At 39.4% G+C, this 16,873-nt stretch overlaps 1 protein-coding gene across 2 annotated transcripts in view; it reads right to left on the reverse strand.

The window, feature by feature from the left end:
- Positions 1–240: 240 nt before the first annotated feature.
- OPRM1 (opioid receptor mu 1) overlaps positions 241–16,873 on the reverse strand; it is an 87,607-nt gene continuing 70,974 nt past the window's right edge. For both annotated transcript variants that reach the window (XR_009553621.1, XM_007516131.3), the window contains one exon: positions 241–1,542. Coding sequence is in view for 1 of the 2 variants with exons in the window: in XM_007516131.3 (XP_007516193.1) it covers positions 1,504–1,542 (39 nt within the window). In the remaining variant the exon portion in view is untranslated. The remainder of the gene's footprint in view (positions 1,543–16,873) is intronic.

Genomic DNA, 16,873 nt, shown 5'->3' on the forward strand with positions numbered 1-16,873 from the left:
ATTTTAAAAAACTACCTATCTAAAGTACAAATCCATCCATACTCCTAAAATCATGTACAATGTTGGAAAATAATATTTCCTCAAAATTTTTAAGCAAACATTTTAAACTTTTAAGCCTGGGTTGTCTTACTTGACTACCTTCATAGGTCAAATAGATTCTGTGATTCTTTTTCAATTCTCTACTGTATTTCTTAGCAAGCAAACAAGCCAAAGGAGATTATTGTCTTTTAAAAGCTGCCTCCGTGACCGACATTTTACAAGAGAAATCTTAATGTTTAGCAAAGACTGAAAAGAACATCCTATTGAGGATGATACTATGCCAGTACAATCTCTAAGAAAGTAATTTTGGGTAATTGCTAATAATCCTTGTCTAAATAACTCCATAAAATTGAAAAGTAGATCAGCCATTTCAATCAATCCATTTTTCTCTGATTGAGACTGCTATGAGTTTCAACTGATTGATGTATTTTTTTTTTTTTTGAAGTTTGAACTGTCCTGACAATCAGCAAAGCAATGGCCATTTTGTCTCACAGATTCAAAAGGGATAAATGTTCTGAGCAGAGTTAAAAAATATATAATAACATATAAAGAGTGTGCTGTGTGGAGAAACAGTAGGAAAATGGAGATAACATTTTAGTGTTTGGTTTCCTACATAGATGATGATAAGCTCATGGATTGGCCATTAACTTTTGTGAACACTTGGATGGGCAAGGGGAATGTACACTCAGAACTACAGAGTCAACCACTAAAAAGTCCAAGAATGAAAAAAAAAAAAAAGATCTCCCATTATGACCCAGAAACTACTTGTAAAGCACAAGCATCAACCTTTTCTTTGACTGTCACATTACTGTATTTCAAGTTTCCTTTCATGTTAATCTTTTCCTTTAAATTGTGGAGCTAGACCAGTGAGGCATTGTATAGAAAAAAAAAAATACAAAGCCAAGAATGAAGGTGAATACAATGTCTTAGTCAGAAGATAATTTTAAGGTTAACAACGGAAGTGAAAATAGAGCCAAGTTTTCCCTTGCAGAAGACTAAAAAATCTTGGACTTTCCATACACAGTGCTTTGATCAGAGGTAGCATTTACTTTACGTGTTGCTATCATGAATTTACTAATCACTGTTTTTGCCCTGTTGGATACAGTCATAAATATTTGCTTGAAACCAAATATTCCTTACAGAAACGTGGTCACCCATGTTGAACTCCATTCACATACCATGATGTATTTTAGTCCCATTGGAAGTGAATATATAAGTATGCTGAGCTCCTTGGTTTTGCAGAGTCCTTACCTTCCCAGTACGTGATGTAGGTGGGTTGTCTCTTTAATATGCAGATTGCAGTGGCTAGAGAGGAAATAAGTTTGATCTTTGAGAAGTAAATGCCTTCTTAGGAAATGAGAGTCTCCAGCCATGTTTTCTCCGACCACGTTTGCAGTTACCTTCTTCTACGTGCTGTTTTCAGCTCTGAGTGACATGAGAAGGGCTGAGTGGCATGTGACCCAATTAGGGCAAAGGAGCAGTTTCTGCTTCTAGATTCTCTAGCTGAGAAAAAAAAAGAAGGAGAAGAAGAAGAAGAAGAAGAAGAAGAAGAAGAAGAAGAAGAAGAAGAAGAAGAAAGAGTAAAGCCAGTGAACATTTCAGCTGTAGTTGTGATACACATATATTGGACATGTTCAATGTATCAGAACTGTATTCTCAACATCAACTGAAACTCTTCAGTTTTTTTTTTCTAGGGGTGCAGATGTTAATTAATCTTGTGGGTCACTGACTTGACTCTTACATCATTGTGAATATGCTTTTACATTTGCATGCATGAATTAATAAAAAATGATATACTGGTTTAGAAAAAGATACTATGATTTCCTTGAACAAATGTATTTTAATCCAAATTTTCTCTGGTCTTAAACCTTTTCCTTCCTCCATGTCTTCAGATTAATCATGTCTCGACAAAATGTCAGAAGAATAGCAGTGTCTCTTTGTATAGTACATTTGAGCTCTTTTTTTTCTTTTTTTTAACTTTTTTTCTGATAAGAAAAGAAGTTGAGAAGGAAATAGGGTATAGAGAAAAAGAGAAAGAGAGATCACCTTCATCATACTTCACTGCTTACAAACTTTTCCCCAGCTGGTGGGGGCCAGGAGCTTAAATCTGGGCCCTGGTACATAGCAATGTAGGTGCTCTGGCAAGTGTGCCATCGCCTGGTCCGTCTAAAAAAAATAACTTGTTTTCATCCAATTCTCAGAATTAACTTTTTTTTTTTTTACCTGCAGCACCAAGATGAAGCTGAGTGATTTCTATCTACATCATAAAACCAATGGGTAGATTAGACAATAACAGCATTAGTTCATCCATGCAACAAAAGAAAAAAGTGTGAGTCCAGTGGTAGCGCAGTGGGTTAAGCGCACGTGGCGCAAAGCACAAGGACTGGAGTTACGGATGGGGTTGGAGCCCCTGGCTCCCCACCTGCAGGGGAGTCGCTTCACAGGCGGTGAAGCAGATCTGCAGGTGTCTGTCTTTCTCCCTCTCTGTCTTCCCCTCTTCTCTTCATTTCTCTCTGTCCTATCCAACAATGAAGACAACAATAATAATTGTTGGTATGCTTCTGGATTCTGCTTGTGAAGCCTTCTGTTTTTATCATCACATTGGGTTCGCTTTGTGTTGCTTGCATGTGTTCTGTTTGCAAGTCCACTGTTGGCTAGGCACCCCCTTGCCTCAGGGACATTGGTTTGGCCCTTGCTCCCCCTGCCTCTGGACATTTGGTTTAGTCCTCGCTGGTTTGTGCTTTTTCCTTCTCCCTGCCCCCTATCCTACTATTTCCTTTGTTCCTGACTCTTCCACCTCAGGAGGGAGGTAGGAGAGACACAGGACAGAACTGTGTTGTGATTAGGTTGTTGGACTGCGTCCCTGCTGGTGAATAAAGATTTAACTGCGTTCTCAGCTCAACCATGAGTCCCTGGTCGTCTCTGTCTCCCGCCCACGAAGCTAATCCGGCAATAATAACTACAACAATAAAACAAGGACAACGAAAGATAAATTAAAAAAATAAATAAAACAGGGGGGAGGGATTTTCTATTTTCAAATAAAAGTGGAGGAATATGTAAATAAAATATTTTGTAGTTAGGGCGGAGGGTAGATATAGTATAATGGTTATGCAAACAAACTCTCATGCCTGACGTTCCAAAGTCCCAGGTTCAAGCCCCTGCACTATGAACCAGAACTGAACAGTGCTCTGGTTAAAAATAATAATAATAATAATATAAATAAATAAAATTATACATATAGTTAACAGATAGCTTTCCCTGTCATTATAAATGTTGGTGGGGAGGGAAGAAAGTGTTTATAACGTAAGGGTAGCAGTTCCATGTTTTAAGTGAGAAAGTTCCATGTTCTAGGTCAAGTACAAGAATAAAAATGGTGGGCTAGGATAATAGCACCGCAGTTTGTGTGGAGAACTTGTTTTCAAGAGATCCCCAATTTACTCCTTCAGACTGCCAAAAAGACTGAATAGTCCTCTGGTGGAAAAAATAATAACCTAATGAATTCTTGTGTGTCCTATTCCCAGATTTAGCTACTGTAAAAATTTTACACAATTTGCTTTCTTTTCTTCTCCCTCCTTCTGCACATACGTACATATATGGTACATGAATTTACTGAAAAGTTTGAAAATAGGCTGATACTTTCTGAATATTCAAAGGCACAGCTGTGAAGAATGAGGAAAAGATGTAATCGCTATTGGCAGAGGCATTTGGATTCTCACTGAATTTCTCTGTGATATATCTCTGCTGACTTTACCAAATAACAGTGCTTCCCTGTCCTCTGACCCAGAACAGACTCTGTAGATAGTCATAGAGGGAATCAGGCAGGTCCACACATTTGATCATTGGGTGACTGTGTATTCCTGGGGGAGGTTTGTAAATTGCTGGACCCCGCCATGAGACTGATTGTAGCTCTAGGTTCCTCACTGTGACACAGCCCATTTGGTCTGTAACCACCATCTGGTCCCATTGTCCCACTCTGTGGGGTTTGGGGCAGGGGAGGCAGTATGGTACTCACATTTCTGCTTTTCTTTTTGCTGTGAGTAATAAACTAAGATAGTGTCTACTTTTAGCACTTCCTGAGTTGTGTAAGACAGCTTGCCGGCATGCACAGCATCCTTTTCTTTCTTTCTTTTTTTTTTTTAAATTGCCACCAGGGTTATCACTGTGGTTCAGTGCTTCCACTAATGATCCACTGCTTTTGACAGCTATTTTTCCCTTTTTAAATTATAAGTAATTATTTTATTTTTTATTTTATATTTTAATGGATAAGACAGAGAGAAATAGAGAGGTGAGGGAGAGATAGAGAGGGAAAGAGAATATAGAGACATGCTGACATACTTCACCTGGTTCCTTTTGCAAGGTAATATGGTCATTTAACTGGGTGCACCACTGCTATTTCTTTTATTTTTTCAAGATATATTTGAGAGAGAGAGACAGAGAGAGAGAGAGAAGGGAACAGAGATAATATCACATAAATCACATAACTATAATATAGATAAATGCTAGGAACTGAACCTGGGTCCTCTGGTATGTTAGGAATGTGTCCTACAAGCTAACACTGAGCTATCTTCCTCATCCTGGTGTCTTGTTACTTCTTGTTATCTAAGAGGTTTAGATTCTTCCCAAAGAGGCACAATAAACAGAGTGCCAAGGAAGAAAATTTATTTTTGAAGATGAAAAAGCCCATTATTCATGGATAAAGTTTGAAGAAACAAAGAAAGTTCTTGTGAGGACCTAGCAGAGGCTCTGGTCCAAATGGTATATAGAGAGGGGATGGCAGGTCCATTCTTGTCTTACCTGCTGAAGAGCATGACCTGAGCCAATAGATGGAGACAGGGTGGTGAGGGTGAAATCTGACAAGCTGTGCAAATGGTGCCTTAGTTGCTGGCTGATGGACTAGGGGTGGAAGGGCAGTCGATCAGGGAGGAATGCAGAATGGCATCTGGTTTTAAATCACAATTACCACAGAGGTCATGCAGTGGAACATCTGGTTGAGTTCACACATTAATGTACAAGGACTTGGGTTCAAGTCCCTGGCTCCCACCAGTGAGGTGGAGGCGGGGGTTAGGGAGGTTTATAGGCAGTGAATTAGTGCTGCAAGTGCTTGCTTCTCTTTTTGTGTATCTCCCCTACCCTCTCAGATTCTCTTTGTTCTGGCAAATAAGAGAGAGGAAGAAGGAAAAATAAAAGGGAGGTTGTTTCTGAGAGAGGTGGATTCACCATGCAGGCAGTGAACCCCAAAACAACCTTTGAGAAATAATCAAAATTAAAATTCAAAAAAGAAGAAATAAAAAATGAAATGTGGGATTGGGTGGTGGCACACTTGGTTTAGTGCACATGCAAAGTTCCGGGACTTGGGTTCGAGCTGCTGGTCCCCACCTGCAGGGTGAAAGCTTTTCGAGTGGTGAAGCAGTATTGCAGATGTCTTTCTTTCTCTCCCTCTCTATCACCCCCTTTCCATTTCTGGCTGTCTCTATCCAATAAATAAAGATAACAAAAAATGAAATGTAAGGACTGCTTGGAGCTGTGGACCCATTATGCAAATACTATGAGCCTGGTGGCAATAAATTAATTAACTAATAAATAATCATAATTAACAACATGTAAAGAGCAGTCTTTCCAGATAGTGGGTGTCAAGATGTGGGATCCCAGTGAGCTGGAAAGGAAGGTGGTGCAGACTCTTATGCATGAGGAATTGATAAAGCAATGATGAGAGTCATGCTCTCGGAAGGTGCATTTTGCTATCTTACCTGAGACAGCATGCTTTATGCCTGTGTGTAAATTAATTAACTGGGCCAAAATCAGTCCCCCAAATGAGCTTTGCTAATGGTGCTTTTTTAAGAAAAATATATTTATTTGGGGTCAGGCGGTGGCTCAGTGGGTTAAGTGCACGTGGCACAAAGCGCAAGGGCCAGTGTAAGGATCCCGGTTCGAGCCCCCGGCTCCCCACCTGCAGAGGAGTCGCTTCACAGGCAGTGAAGCAGGTCTGCAGGTGTCTATCTTCCTCTCCCCCTCTCTGTCTTCCCCTCCTCTCTCCATTTCTCTCTGTCCTATCCAACAACGAACAACATCAAAAATGGTAATAATAATAACCACAACGAGGCTACAACAACAAGGGCAACAAAAGGGGTAAAAAATGGCCTCCAGGAGTGGTGGATTCATGGTGCAGGCACCGAGCCCAGCAATAACCCTGGAGGGAAAAAAATATATATATATATATATTTATTTTCCCTTTTGTTGCCCTTGTTTTTTATTGTTGTAGTTACTATTGTTGTTGTAGTTGTTGGGTAGGACAGAGAGGAGGGGAAGACAGAGGGGAGAGAATGATAGACACCTGCAGACCTGCTTCACCGCCTGTGAAACGAATCCCCTGCAGGTGAGGGGATTCTTATCGAGCAGGTCCTTGCTCTTGGCGCCATGTGCGCTTAACCCGCTGTGCCTGACTCCCGCTAATGATGATTTTTATTCTCAAACCAACATTATGGCCAACCCAAGGAGACATTTTTGAGGTCAATACAATTCCAGGAAGTCCTGTGGAGGTGTGTCTAAAAGCTTGATTAGGGAAGCTTAACTAAACTTGGTTTATCTGGTCAGCAGAACAGCCCAATACTGTTTCCTCATCCAGAGAGTCATGGATGGGTTTTTTGCTTGTTTTTTTGTTTGTTTTGTTTTGGTCAGTAGGTCCCTGGGTCCTAGAGCCTGCACAATGGCTTCACCATTCTTGGTGGCCATCACCACTATTTTTCTTTCCTAAGAGAGAATCACCTGAAGCACAGCTTCGCCATCTCTGCCAATGTGGGAGGAGACCAACGGCTGAATCTCTAGTCCTCACACTCTATCTACCAGCTTCACCTATGTAAGTTTGCAAGTTTGATATTCTACTCCCAGATGTCGAATATTTTGAATACCTTTCACACTGGGAGACTCTCTGTTGGAAGTGATGATGAGTTAGAGCCATTTGATTCCCAGGATATAAGGATCCTATTAAAATATATATAATCAGGCACCAAGGTGGTGCTTGATCACCAAAGAAAGATAGTTCAGATATCAGACTGTAAATGTTTGTACAGAGAAAACTCCATGGTTCCTCCTTTGAAGAAGTATTTAGAGCTCCAGGAGAGAAAGACAGTTATGACCTTAGACTAAAATGCAATAAAAGTTATAGGAAATACATATTCCAATAGAATAGCTCCATGTGTGTTCAATGATAAAAGTTAACAGGATCTGGAGGCTTAAGGAGTAACATCACCAGCCAAATTCAGGCATTTCCTGAACTCTGCACTTCTGATAGTTCCAACCATTATGACCGTGTTGGGATCTGTCACTCACAATGGCACTTAGCATATTACCTCAAACACTGGACATATATTCATTTCAACCCTGCTGGCATCTGAAGATCAAAATCTGTCACTTGTCTGAGTCTTTGAAATATGGTTGCATAGATGTCACATGGATACCCAAATTATCTTACTATTTTCCAGCAGTAGTTGATACAAATAGAGTAAGTTTCTTTCTTTCTTTACAAGTGACCTGGTGCTGCTACATTGATATCAGCATGTGGAGAAGCCCATAATAAAGTGTGACCAGAGGCTAATTCCTATGGACTCCTAAGAAGAATCTAAATTCTGAAACAATACAGTATCGTTCATCCAAGTCAAAAGTTTGAGAACTGGGAGTTGGGCAGTAGCACAGCGGGTTAAGCTCACGTGGCACGAAGCGCAAGGACCCACATAAGGATCCCGTTCGAGCCTCTGGCTCCCCACCTGCAGGGGAGTCGCTTCACAGGCGGTGAGGCAGGTTTGCAGGTATCTGTCTTTCTCTCGCCCTCTCTGTCTTCCCCTCCTCTCTCCATTTCTCTCTGTTCTATCCAACAACTACGACATCAACAATGACAGCAGTAATAACTACAAAAACAATAAAAAACAAGGGAAACAAAAGGGAAAATAAATAAATAAATATAAAAAATTAAAAGAAAAAGTTTGAGAACTATGTGGTTAGGATTCCAAGTGGATCTCAGAGGTAATTAAATATTCATCTCTGTGCTTCAATTTCTCATTGTCAGAAAGGGAGTCTGGCACTTATACTGCTGGAGGGAAATATCTGAGACAGTGAGTTCCTTGTCTCTATAGCTTATAATATATGCAGCATATTTCTGGGTGCATTTTGTTGAATTTGAAATACAAATTAATCAGAATGTCTTCCAAATTTTGCAGGGACTTTAAGAAAATGATAACAATGCAGGTAGTACTACCCACATAACTTAGGCAGCAAGCCATCTCTGTTATGCTTTTGAACTATAGATTTCTTTAAGAAGAGGCAGAATCTACAAGAAGTAGTCCTGCATCTTCCGGGTGCCAATACTCACTACTGTTGAATGAGAAACATCTTAGACCTTGGAGATTCTGGGGGAAGGGAGGTATTATAGGCACTTTGGTCTCTGAACTCTAGTCCTACAGCCTGGCCCCCAAACCATGTTTCACTAAGGGATCATCCGCATAAATAAGGTCAAATCTGACTGCCAAGTTGAGATGCTGTTAGGATTATTACTCGGTCTTTGTGCCATGGAATTAGAAAAAATCATTTGGGATTAGCAAGCCTTGAGTTATTCCATTATGCTTTCTGTTATCAAAATTCTATGCAAAATATGAATCCCTCTGTACGCATACTACCACACACAAAAAAGATGCAATCTTATTTTAGTTCCAATATATATACTTTCCTGATACAAGGGCCCATTTGGGTTATGTTGCACATGGCTACCTAGATTTCAACTTTGTATGTGTGTGTGACTGTATCTATTTAATTACCCAAATAAATATGAAAGTGATCCTACTCAAATTTATCAATGAACCCAGAAATGGAGCAGCCTGTTCTTTTTTTTTCTTTTAAAAAATTATTTACTAATATATTTGATAGGACAGAGAGAATTTGAGAGGAGAGAGAAAGAGGAAGAAGAGGAAGATGGAGGGACACCTGTAGCATTACTTCACCACTCCTGAAGCTTCTCCCCTGCAGATGTGGACAAGGGGCTTTAAACTTGGGTCTTTGTGTGTTGCAACACGTGTGCTTAACCATGTGTACCACCACCTGGCCCAAACCTGGCCCTTTCAATCTCCTTGTCCATGTTTGTGTGGGAAGATGGTAAGATCACAGGACATCTCTATTGGACATTGGGAACAGATTTTGGCTCTCCTTGGTTGTCCTGCAATTCTCAGCAGTATCACTACTACCTAAAATCACATCACCTGTGGTGTTTCTGTCAGGTAGAGAAAATTATACTCTCTGAAAGATACAAGGCTTTCTTTTCCATAGAACAGTGTGAGGACTATTCCCTGGCATCAGAGTCCACCACCTGGATGCAGGTAAGCAATTCATCCTTTACCTGCCATAGTCAATGAGATTGGAATAAAATTAGGAAAAATTTCATAGGTCAGACTAAACTCTCTGATTATGAATTGATCTTTGCCTACTTTTTACCAGGCTCAATTAAATATATTATAAAATACAAATAACAAAATAGACTTGTCACACGATAAAACAACTTTAGTAAAGTAATCATTGCTATTAGAAAATAACTTCAACTCCCCAGACAATAACTTGGATCCACTGGCATGTCAGATTTCAGGCTCAGGAGCAAAAAGAAAAAGGAAAAAAAAAAAACCCCAAAACTAGGATAGCCACAGGCCCTTTGGAATTTAACTAAAATATGCCTACTAGCTATCTACAAAATGGAGGACTCCCCCCGCCCCAGCTCTTCATCTGCACTATTCCAGCCCTTAGGTCCGTGATTGGTCAACAATTTGTTTGGCTTTGTATGTTATCTCTCTTGTCAACCACCAGGTTCCAGATGTTGGTGTGATGCCAACTGAACTTCCCTGGACAGAAGGCCCCACCAATGTTTCCTGGCGCTGCGCTTCCCCAGAGCCCTTCCCCACTAGGGAAAGAGAGACAGACTGGGAGTATGGATCGACCTATCAATGCCCATGTTCAGCAGGGAAGCAATTAAAGAAGCCAGACCTTCCACCTTCTGCATCCCCCAATGACCCTGGATCCATAATCTCAGAGGGTTAAAGAACAGGAAAGCTATTAGGGGATGGGATGGGATACAGAGTCCTGGTGGTGGGAATTGTGCGAAGCTGTACCCCTCTTATCCTATGGTTTATTCAATGCTTTATTTTTATAAATAAAAAATTTAAAAAAACTTCAAATGGCATGCTAGAGGTTTATTTTATTTTTATGTGAGACAGAGACTAGAGAGAGAGAGAGATTGGGGGGGTTCCCTTTCTCTTATGCTAAACTATCTTCCAATTCCCAAAATGTCTGTTAAAAATGAATAGAATATCTAATGATGACATCAACTATTAAGAATTTAAGTTGATTCACTCGCTGTACATTTATCACCTCCTTTAATCCTTACACAAATAATACAAGGCATATATTTTAAACACACATAATTGGGGCTTAGCATTATGTATCATACATAATCTGTTAGTTTCTAAATGGTAGACAAGGATTTCATCTTAAAAAAATCTGTGGGGCCGAGTGGTGGCACACCTGGTTGAGCGCACATGTTACAGTGCGCAAGGACCCGGGTTTGAGCCCCTAGTCCCCACCTGCAGGGGGGGAAGCTTCATGAGTGGTGAAGCAGGGCTGCAGGTGTCTCTGTCTCTATCACTCCCCCTCTCTCTCAGTTTCTGGCTTTCTTTATCCAATAAAATAAATAAAGGTAACAAAAAAATTAAATCTGTTAGACTACATTCTGGTTGTTATGAGTGTATGAATTTATTGTGCTCAATTTAATACTGACAGTATGGTGCTCTAACCTATGCATGCCATATAAAAATCTGAGCAGTCTAGAGACTTTTTCAATGGACTGGAAATCTGTGATGTCCAGCTGAAGAAAACACTTCAGGTAACCCTAATCAAGTACCGATTGAAATAAGCAGATGTGGTTCTTACCTTTGCCAATCTACCTAATCTATACTGCTAATGGGATAGACCCATCATATGAAAACTGAGTTTGGTAGAGAAAATGTTGCACTGTCAGGTGAATCAGTGGAGGAAAAAGTCCATCAAATATCCCTGCACATTCTTGCTGACTACTAAGGGGACCTGCCAATCTTAGCTTCCAGTTCTGAATACTTTCCACAGTCACTTAGTCAATGAAGAGCCTTCATTGCCTGACCATCTGAGAAACCCACAGTCACTTTATGATTGCTCACTCCAGTGGGAGGAGGAATAGTTTGTTTACTGTTTGTTGCAAAAACTGTTGAACCATTAATTTCAGCTCCTCAGCTGCTGTGGGCGTAGCACCAATCTGAGTCCATTGTGCTGTTCCATGGAACAGGGGGTGAAGGCAAAGGAACTCTTGCTCCTGCTGTGTGCTGAGTCCGGAGTAGTAAATTCTGATCCACTGAATTACACTGTCTAATTCTGAATACTGTAAAGTTGTGACAAATTAACTTGATTGCCTGTTGTAACGTATCATTTGAAAACTATAATTTCCTACCATTTTCTTTCTCTTTATGCTATTTATTTATTGATCTACTATGAGGTAAGAAAGAAAGAGAGAGGACCAGCATGATGTTCAACACTAGCATGTAGTGGTGCCAAGGATTAAGCCTATGGTTTCATGGGTCTCGGGCATTCGTATCAATGTTCTAACAGGTTGAGCTATCACTGGCCTTCCCAGCCATTTTTTTTTAAAGTCTGGATTTACTTCCTGACAATAATCATTGTCAATAATATTGTCATTGAAAATAACATATTTTCAGCATATTTAACTTTTGACACTAGACACAATATTTTCATCTATTATCAGTTTTCTAATTTTGTAAATAGAATATTAAACTGCTATTTTTCTTGAGGAACTCAACTAGCAAAGACTCTTAAGATATTCTCTTATCCATTAGATGCTGATGATCTGAATTCATCCACCAAAAGGCACAGAGTAAGAAGTTAAAACAAGAAAAATAAACCAACCACATGCTGTCTGCAGATCATTGACCCAGCAGGACAAAAATGGGCTAAACGTGATATAGAAAACTGTCATACAAGCTAATGGACTTAAAATAAAAGAGCAAATCATGAAAACAGGGTCAGGCATACTCATATCTGATACCTTTGACTTCAAAATACTTAAAAAAAATAAGAGATAGAGATGGACACCACATAATGCTCAGGGGATCAGTCACCCAAGAGGAGCTCACAATAATTAACATCTATGCTGGCAATGAAGAGGCAGCAAAATATGTAAAGTGGTTACTGAGAAATATGTAAAATATGTAAAGTGGTTACTGAGAAAGCTGAAAAGGTACATTGATAGCAATACAATAGTAGTGGGGAAATTTAACTCCCCATTCTCTCAAGCACATAGATCAGCCAGGCAGAAGAATTAATAAGTAAATAAGATAATTATATCTAGAGACAGGTTTGTTAAATCTATTACACATCTTCAAAGCTCTTCACCCAAGAAAGCAGAATGTATATTCTTCTTGAGTTCACATGGGACATTCTCACAGACAGATCATTTGCGAGGCCACAAAGACAGCACTAGTCTGCAGGTATCTATCTTTCTCTGTGTCGTATCTTCCTCTCTCCTCCCAATTTATCTCTGTCCTATTAAATAAAACAGAAAGGAAAAAGGAACTAGAGAAAGTAGCCACTGGGAGCAGGAGATTCCTAGTGCTAACACCAAATCCCAGCTATTACCTTGGTGGCAATAAAATTAAAAAGAAACCACAGAAACAATAAATATTGGCAAATACATGGGGGAAAGAACCCTTCTTTTTATTTTTATTTTTTTTAGATATCTTATTTATTATTGGATAGAGACAGAGAGAAATTGAGAAGGATTGGGGAGATAGAGAGGAAGAGAGACAGAGAGACACCTGCAGCCCTGCTTCACCACTTGCAAAGCTTTCCCCCTATAGGTGGGGACTATGGGCTGGAACCCCAGTCCTTGTGCACTGTAATGTGAGCGCTTAACCAGGCACACCACCACCTGGCCCCCCATAAAGAACCCTTCTATAAAACTAGTGTGAATATAAATTGGTACAAAGCTTGTGGAAAATAGTCTGGAAATTCCTCATAACACTAGAAGGAGAACACTAGAAATGACCCAGCAATACTCCAGGAATTTCACAAGAATGGAAGATTTATCAGAGAAAGATTTTAGAAAAGTCATTATGGGGGCCAGGTGGTGGCATACCTGGTTAAGTGCACACATTACAGTACACAAGGACCCAGGTTCAAGCCCCTGGTCCCCACCTGCAGGGGGAAAGTTTCACAAGTGGTGAAGCAGGACTGCAGGTGTCTCTCTGTCTCTCTCCATCTTACTTCCCCCTCCCATCTCAATTTCTCTCTGTCTCTATCCAATAATAAATAAATAAATAAAAGAAAAGTCATTATGAGGGCAATTCAAAAATATCAACTCAAAATAGAGAAATGCTTTCAGTACTTGAATGAATCTCTCAGTAAGGCAATAGAAAACATACAAAAAATCCAAACAGAATTACAAACTGTAAAGGACACTTTAATGCATACTGGACTCAAATGTAAGTCTATGAAGTAGCATAATAGCATGGAGGAGAGACTGTCAGAACTAGAACACACTGTGAATTTAAAGATGATGGGGGGTGAAAGGTTTAAGAAGAATGAAGCAATGATTTGCCAAATACAAGACTCCATTAGACAGATAAATTTGAGAGTCATAGGTCTTACAGATGGGTAATAGAATGAAAAAGGGTAGAGAACCCCTGTTTATAGATGCTTTATTTACAATTGCCAAGACTATAATTTTAGAGATCAATTTTACAGTGTCTTGTTCACAACTGCCCAGAAGTTAACAATGACAGGTGGTTGGAAAAGAAGTTATGGGACATATTTTCAATGCAATGTTACCCTACGAGAGAGAGAGAGAGAGAGAGAGAGAGAGAGAGAGAGATGATATATTCTTTGGAACAAAATAGAACTGGATGTGATTGGACTTAGTGAAGTAAGGAAGGGGAAGACAACTACAGGATGGTTTTTGCTTATATGTGGAATACAGGTAATTGAAACATGAACTTACATAGAAAAAAGTGGCAAAATTGTCTCTAAGACTTCATGAGTACATGATGGTTACAATTGATGGTGTTATAGAACTTTGGTTGTGAATATGGCATGGAACTATAGACTTGTTATAATCTTGTAAACCATTACTGAAGTACTAATAGAAAAAGAATATCACCTTAAAATTTATGATATTATTAAGTTTTTATTATCTTCACTTATTTATTGGATAGAGACAGTCAGAAATCAAAAGGGAAGGAGAGAGACAGAAAGAGACCTGAAGCACTGCTTCACCACTCACAAAGCTTTCCCCTGTAGGTGTGGAACTGGGACTGGAACCTGGGCCCTTGTGCACTGTAACATGTGTGCTCAATCAGGTGAACCACTACCTGGCCCCAAATTTATAATCTTCTTATTCAGAAATACATTTAAGAGTTTCTTCACTCTCTTGTGCCTAGAAATTTTAAGAAACTTTATTGCAGTCATATTATTTTCTGATGTTTTTGTTATTTTAACTTGCTGCTAGGACATTTCAACAACTGAATGTCTGCACAATGGTCTATAGGGCAATTTAATGTGATCTGAATGGCTACTGTTTTTTACATTATTTATTTTTTTAAGTGAAACTAAATTAAAAAAAAGAAAAATGAAGTTCTAAAATATTGTGAGTTTCAGAGAAAACTTATTTTAGGTACTTTTAATCTCTAGCCAAACAATTATCTAAATCTGTTTTCTGCCCCAGAAAGTAATTTAAGATATTGCTTTTTTCCTTTATAATCAATCCATGGAGAGAAAAAAGATGCCTCCAGTGATATAATAATGTGCTGAAGTTAATAAGTTGAGGAAACAGATTTAATAACTTTGTTTTGCTTTCTGCAACTACTCACTTGTACCTTGTTATCCTATTTCCTATTTGTGATGCTAGACAAAGTTACAGTTCAAGTCAGTAAGACTGTATAACTATATTTGAAAATGATCAGAGTTCTAGTTGGCAATAGACTCCCAAATCTCATTTATCGCAGAAACCACAGAAGCAGAACACAAAGCCAGACACAATCCTTTTGGAGCTGATGATTCAGAATTAAAGCTTTCCATTCCCTAAATGATAAAGCACTTGATTGTTTCTTTCAGGTTCCATTGTTTGAATCCGATATACCTGTGCCCTGAATATAAGAGCTCAAACTTTAGTAAAGAATAAAGATGGGGGTGGACGGGAGGTGGCTGGACGGCAGCGCACCAGGTTAAATGCACACAGTATGAAGCACAAGGACTGGCCCAAGGATCCCGGCTCCCCATCTGCAGGGGAGTTGCTTCACAAGTGGTGAAACAGGTCTGCAGGTGTCTATCCCTCTCTACTCCTCCTCTCTCAATTTCTCTCTGTCCTATCCAACAACAAAAATGGACAAAAAATAGCCACCAGGAGCAGTGGATTTGTAGTATAGGCACTGAGCCCTAGTGGTAACTCTGGAGGCAAAAGAAAAAAAGAAAAGGAAAGGAAAGGATAGAAAAGGAAAGGAAAGGAAATAATAAAGAAGAAAGGGATAGCCTAGTAATTCAGAGGATCCTTATTCAAGATATTAGGTTCTTCTCCTCCTCCTCCTCCTTCTTCTTCTCCTTCTCTCTCTCTCTCTCTCTCTCTCTCTCACACACACACACACACACACACACACACACACACACACACACACACACACACACACTTTTCTCTTCAAAAGGATGGTTCTGTCATTCACTGGAACAAGCTAGAGCTGCACAGAATAATGATTCAAACTCAGAAAGCAGTTCTGATTTGTAGGCAGTAAAAAAAGATTAGGGAGGTCCTGCTGGTGAAGCGATTCTCTAGGAGACACTGACAGGAGGTGCCAGGCTTGTACAGCTGTACGTTAGCAGCCTTACATGAAATCCAAGCTCTCTAAAACTTAGCCTTGTGTTCTGTCAAGACAAATATTGCCATTGTTTGGCTTTTCACACACTACTTGAAAACACCTAGTTTTCAGAATATATGTCATTCAAAAGGAAAGTTTGTGCCAATTATAGGACTGATGGGATGCATTGGGTCGACCTTCCCGTGGTGCATCCCGTGAGTACCCATTCATTGGGGAAACTGACGATCCTTCCTAGCTGACTGAATTCACATGGATCCCAGTCACTTTCAAAGCCATTAACTGGCTACGGAAGAAGGGCAAACGCTAGAAGAAGAAGAATAGGACTGATCCTTAGCTGTGTGTAGTTTAAATCAATGAAAAAATATTCTAAAGCTAAGAGATAGCTCCCCATTTTAGATTTCAATTGGAAAGCAGAAAACTTCAAAATATAAGTGAAAACCTGATCTAAATGTCACCTGTTCTATTTTCAGAGACTGGGAGCTTCAGTGTCTTGGTTAGATTTAGAACATATAGTATAAATGAATAAGGATAAGATTGACTATCAATTTTAGTTGCTGTGAATGTTTTGGACTGTGGGATATTCCTAATTTTACTGAAGCACTGGGTTTTGAATAGGCCTGTGTCCAAATGAGATTGCTCTACACTGGGCCTTTTGAAATTACTTAAATCTTAATTGCGTGAGGTGTTAAAAATATTATACTAATGCAGCATGAATTCACATGTAGTATATCTTTTCAAATATTTTGAAATGCTAATAAGTACTCTTGACCAAAATAAAAAAAAAGAGCATGTATGGATATTTGTCTAAAAATAGCTATTTTCTCGTGGACCACATACTAATAATTTCACTGCAACATTCCCTCTAAGAAGTTGATAGAGCTTGTAAAAAAAAAAGTTTC

The sequence above is a fragment of the Erinaceus europaeus genome, chromosome 13, assembly GCF_950295315.1.
Source record: "Erinaceus europaeus chromosome 13, mEriEur2.1, whole genome shotgun sequence".
Taxonomy (NCBI): domain Eukaryota; kingdom Metazoa; phylum Chordata; class Mammalia; order Eulipotyphla; family Erinaceidae; genus Erinaceus; species Erinaceus europaeus.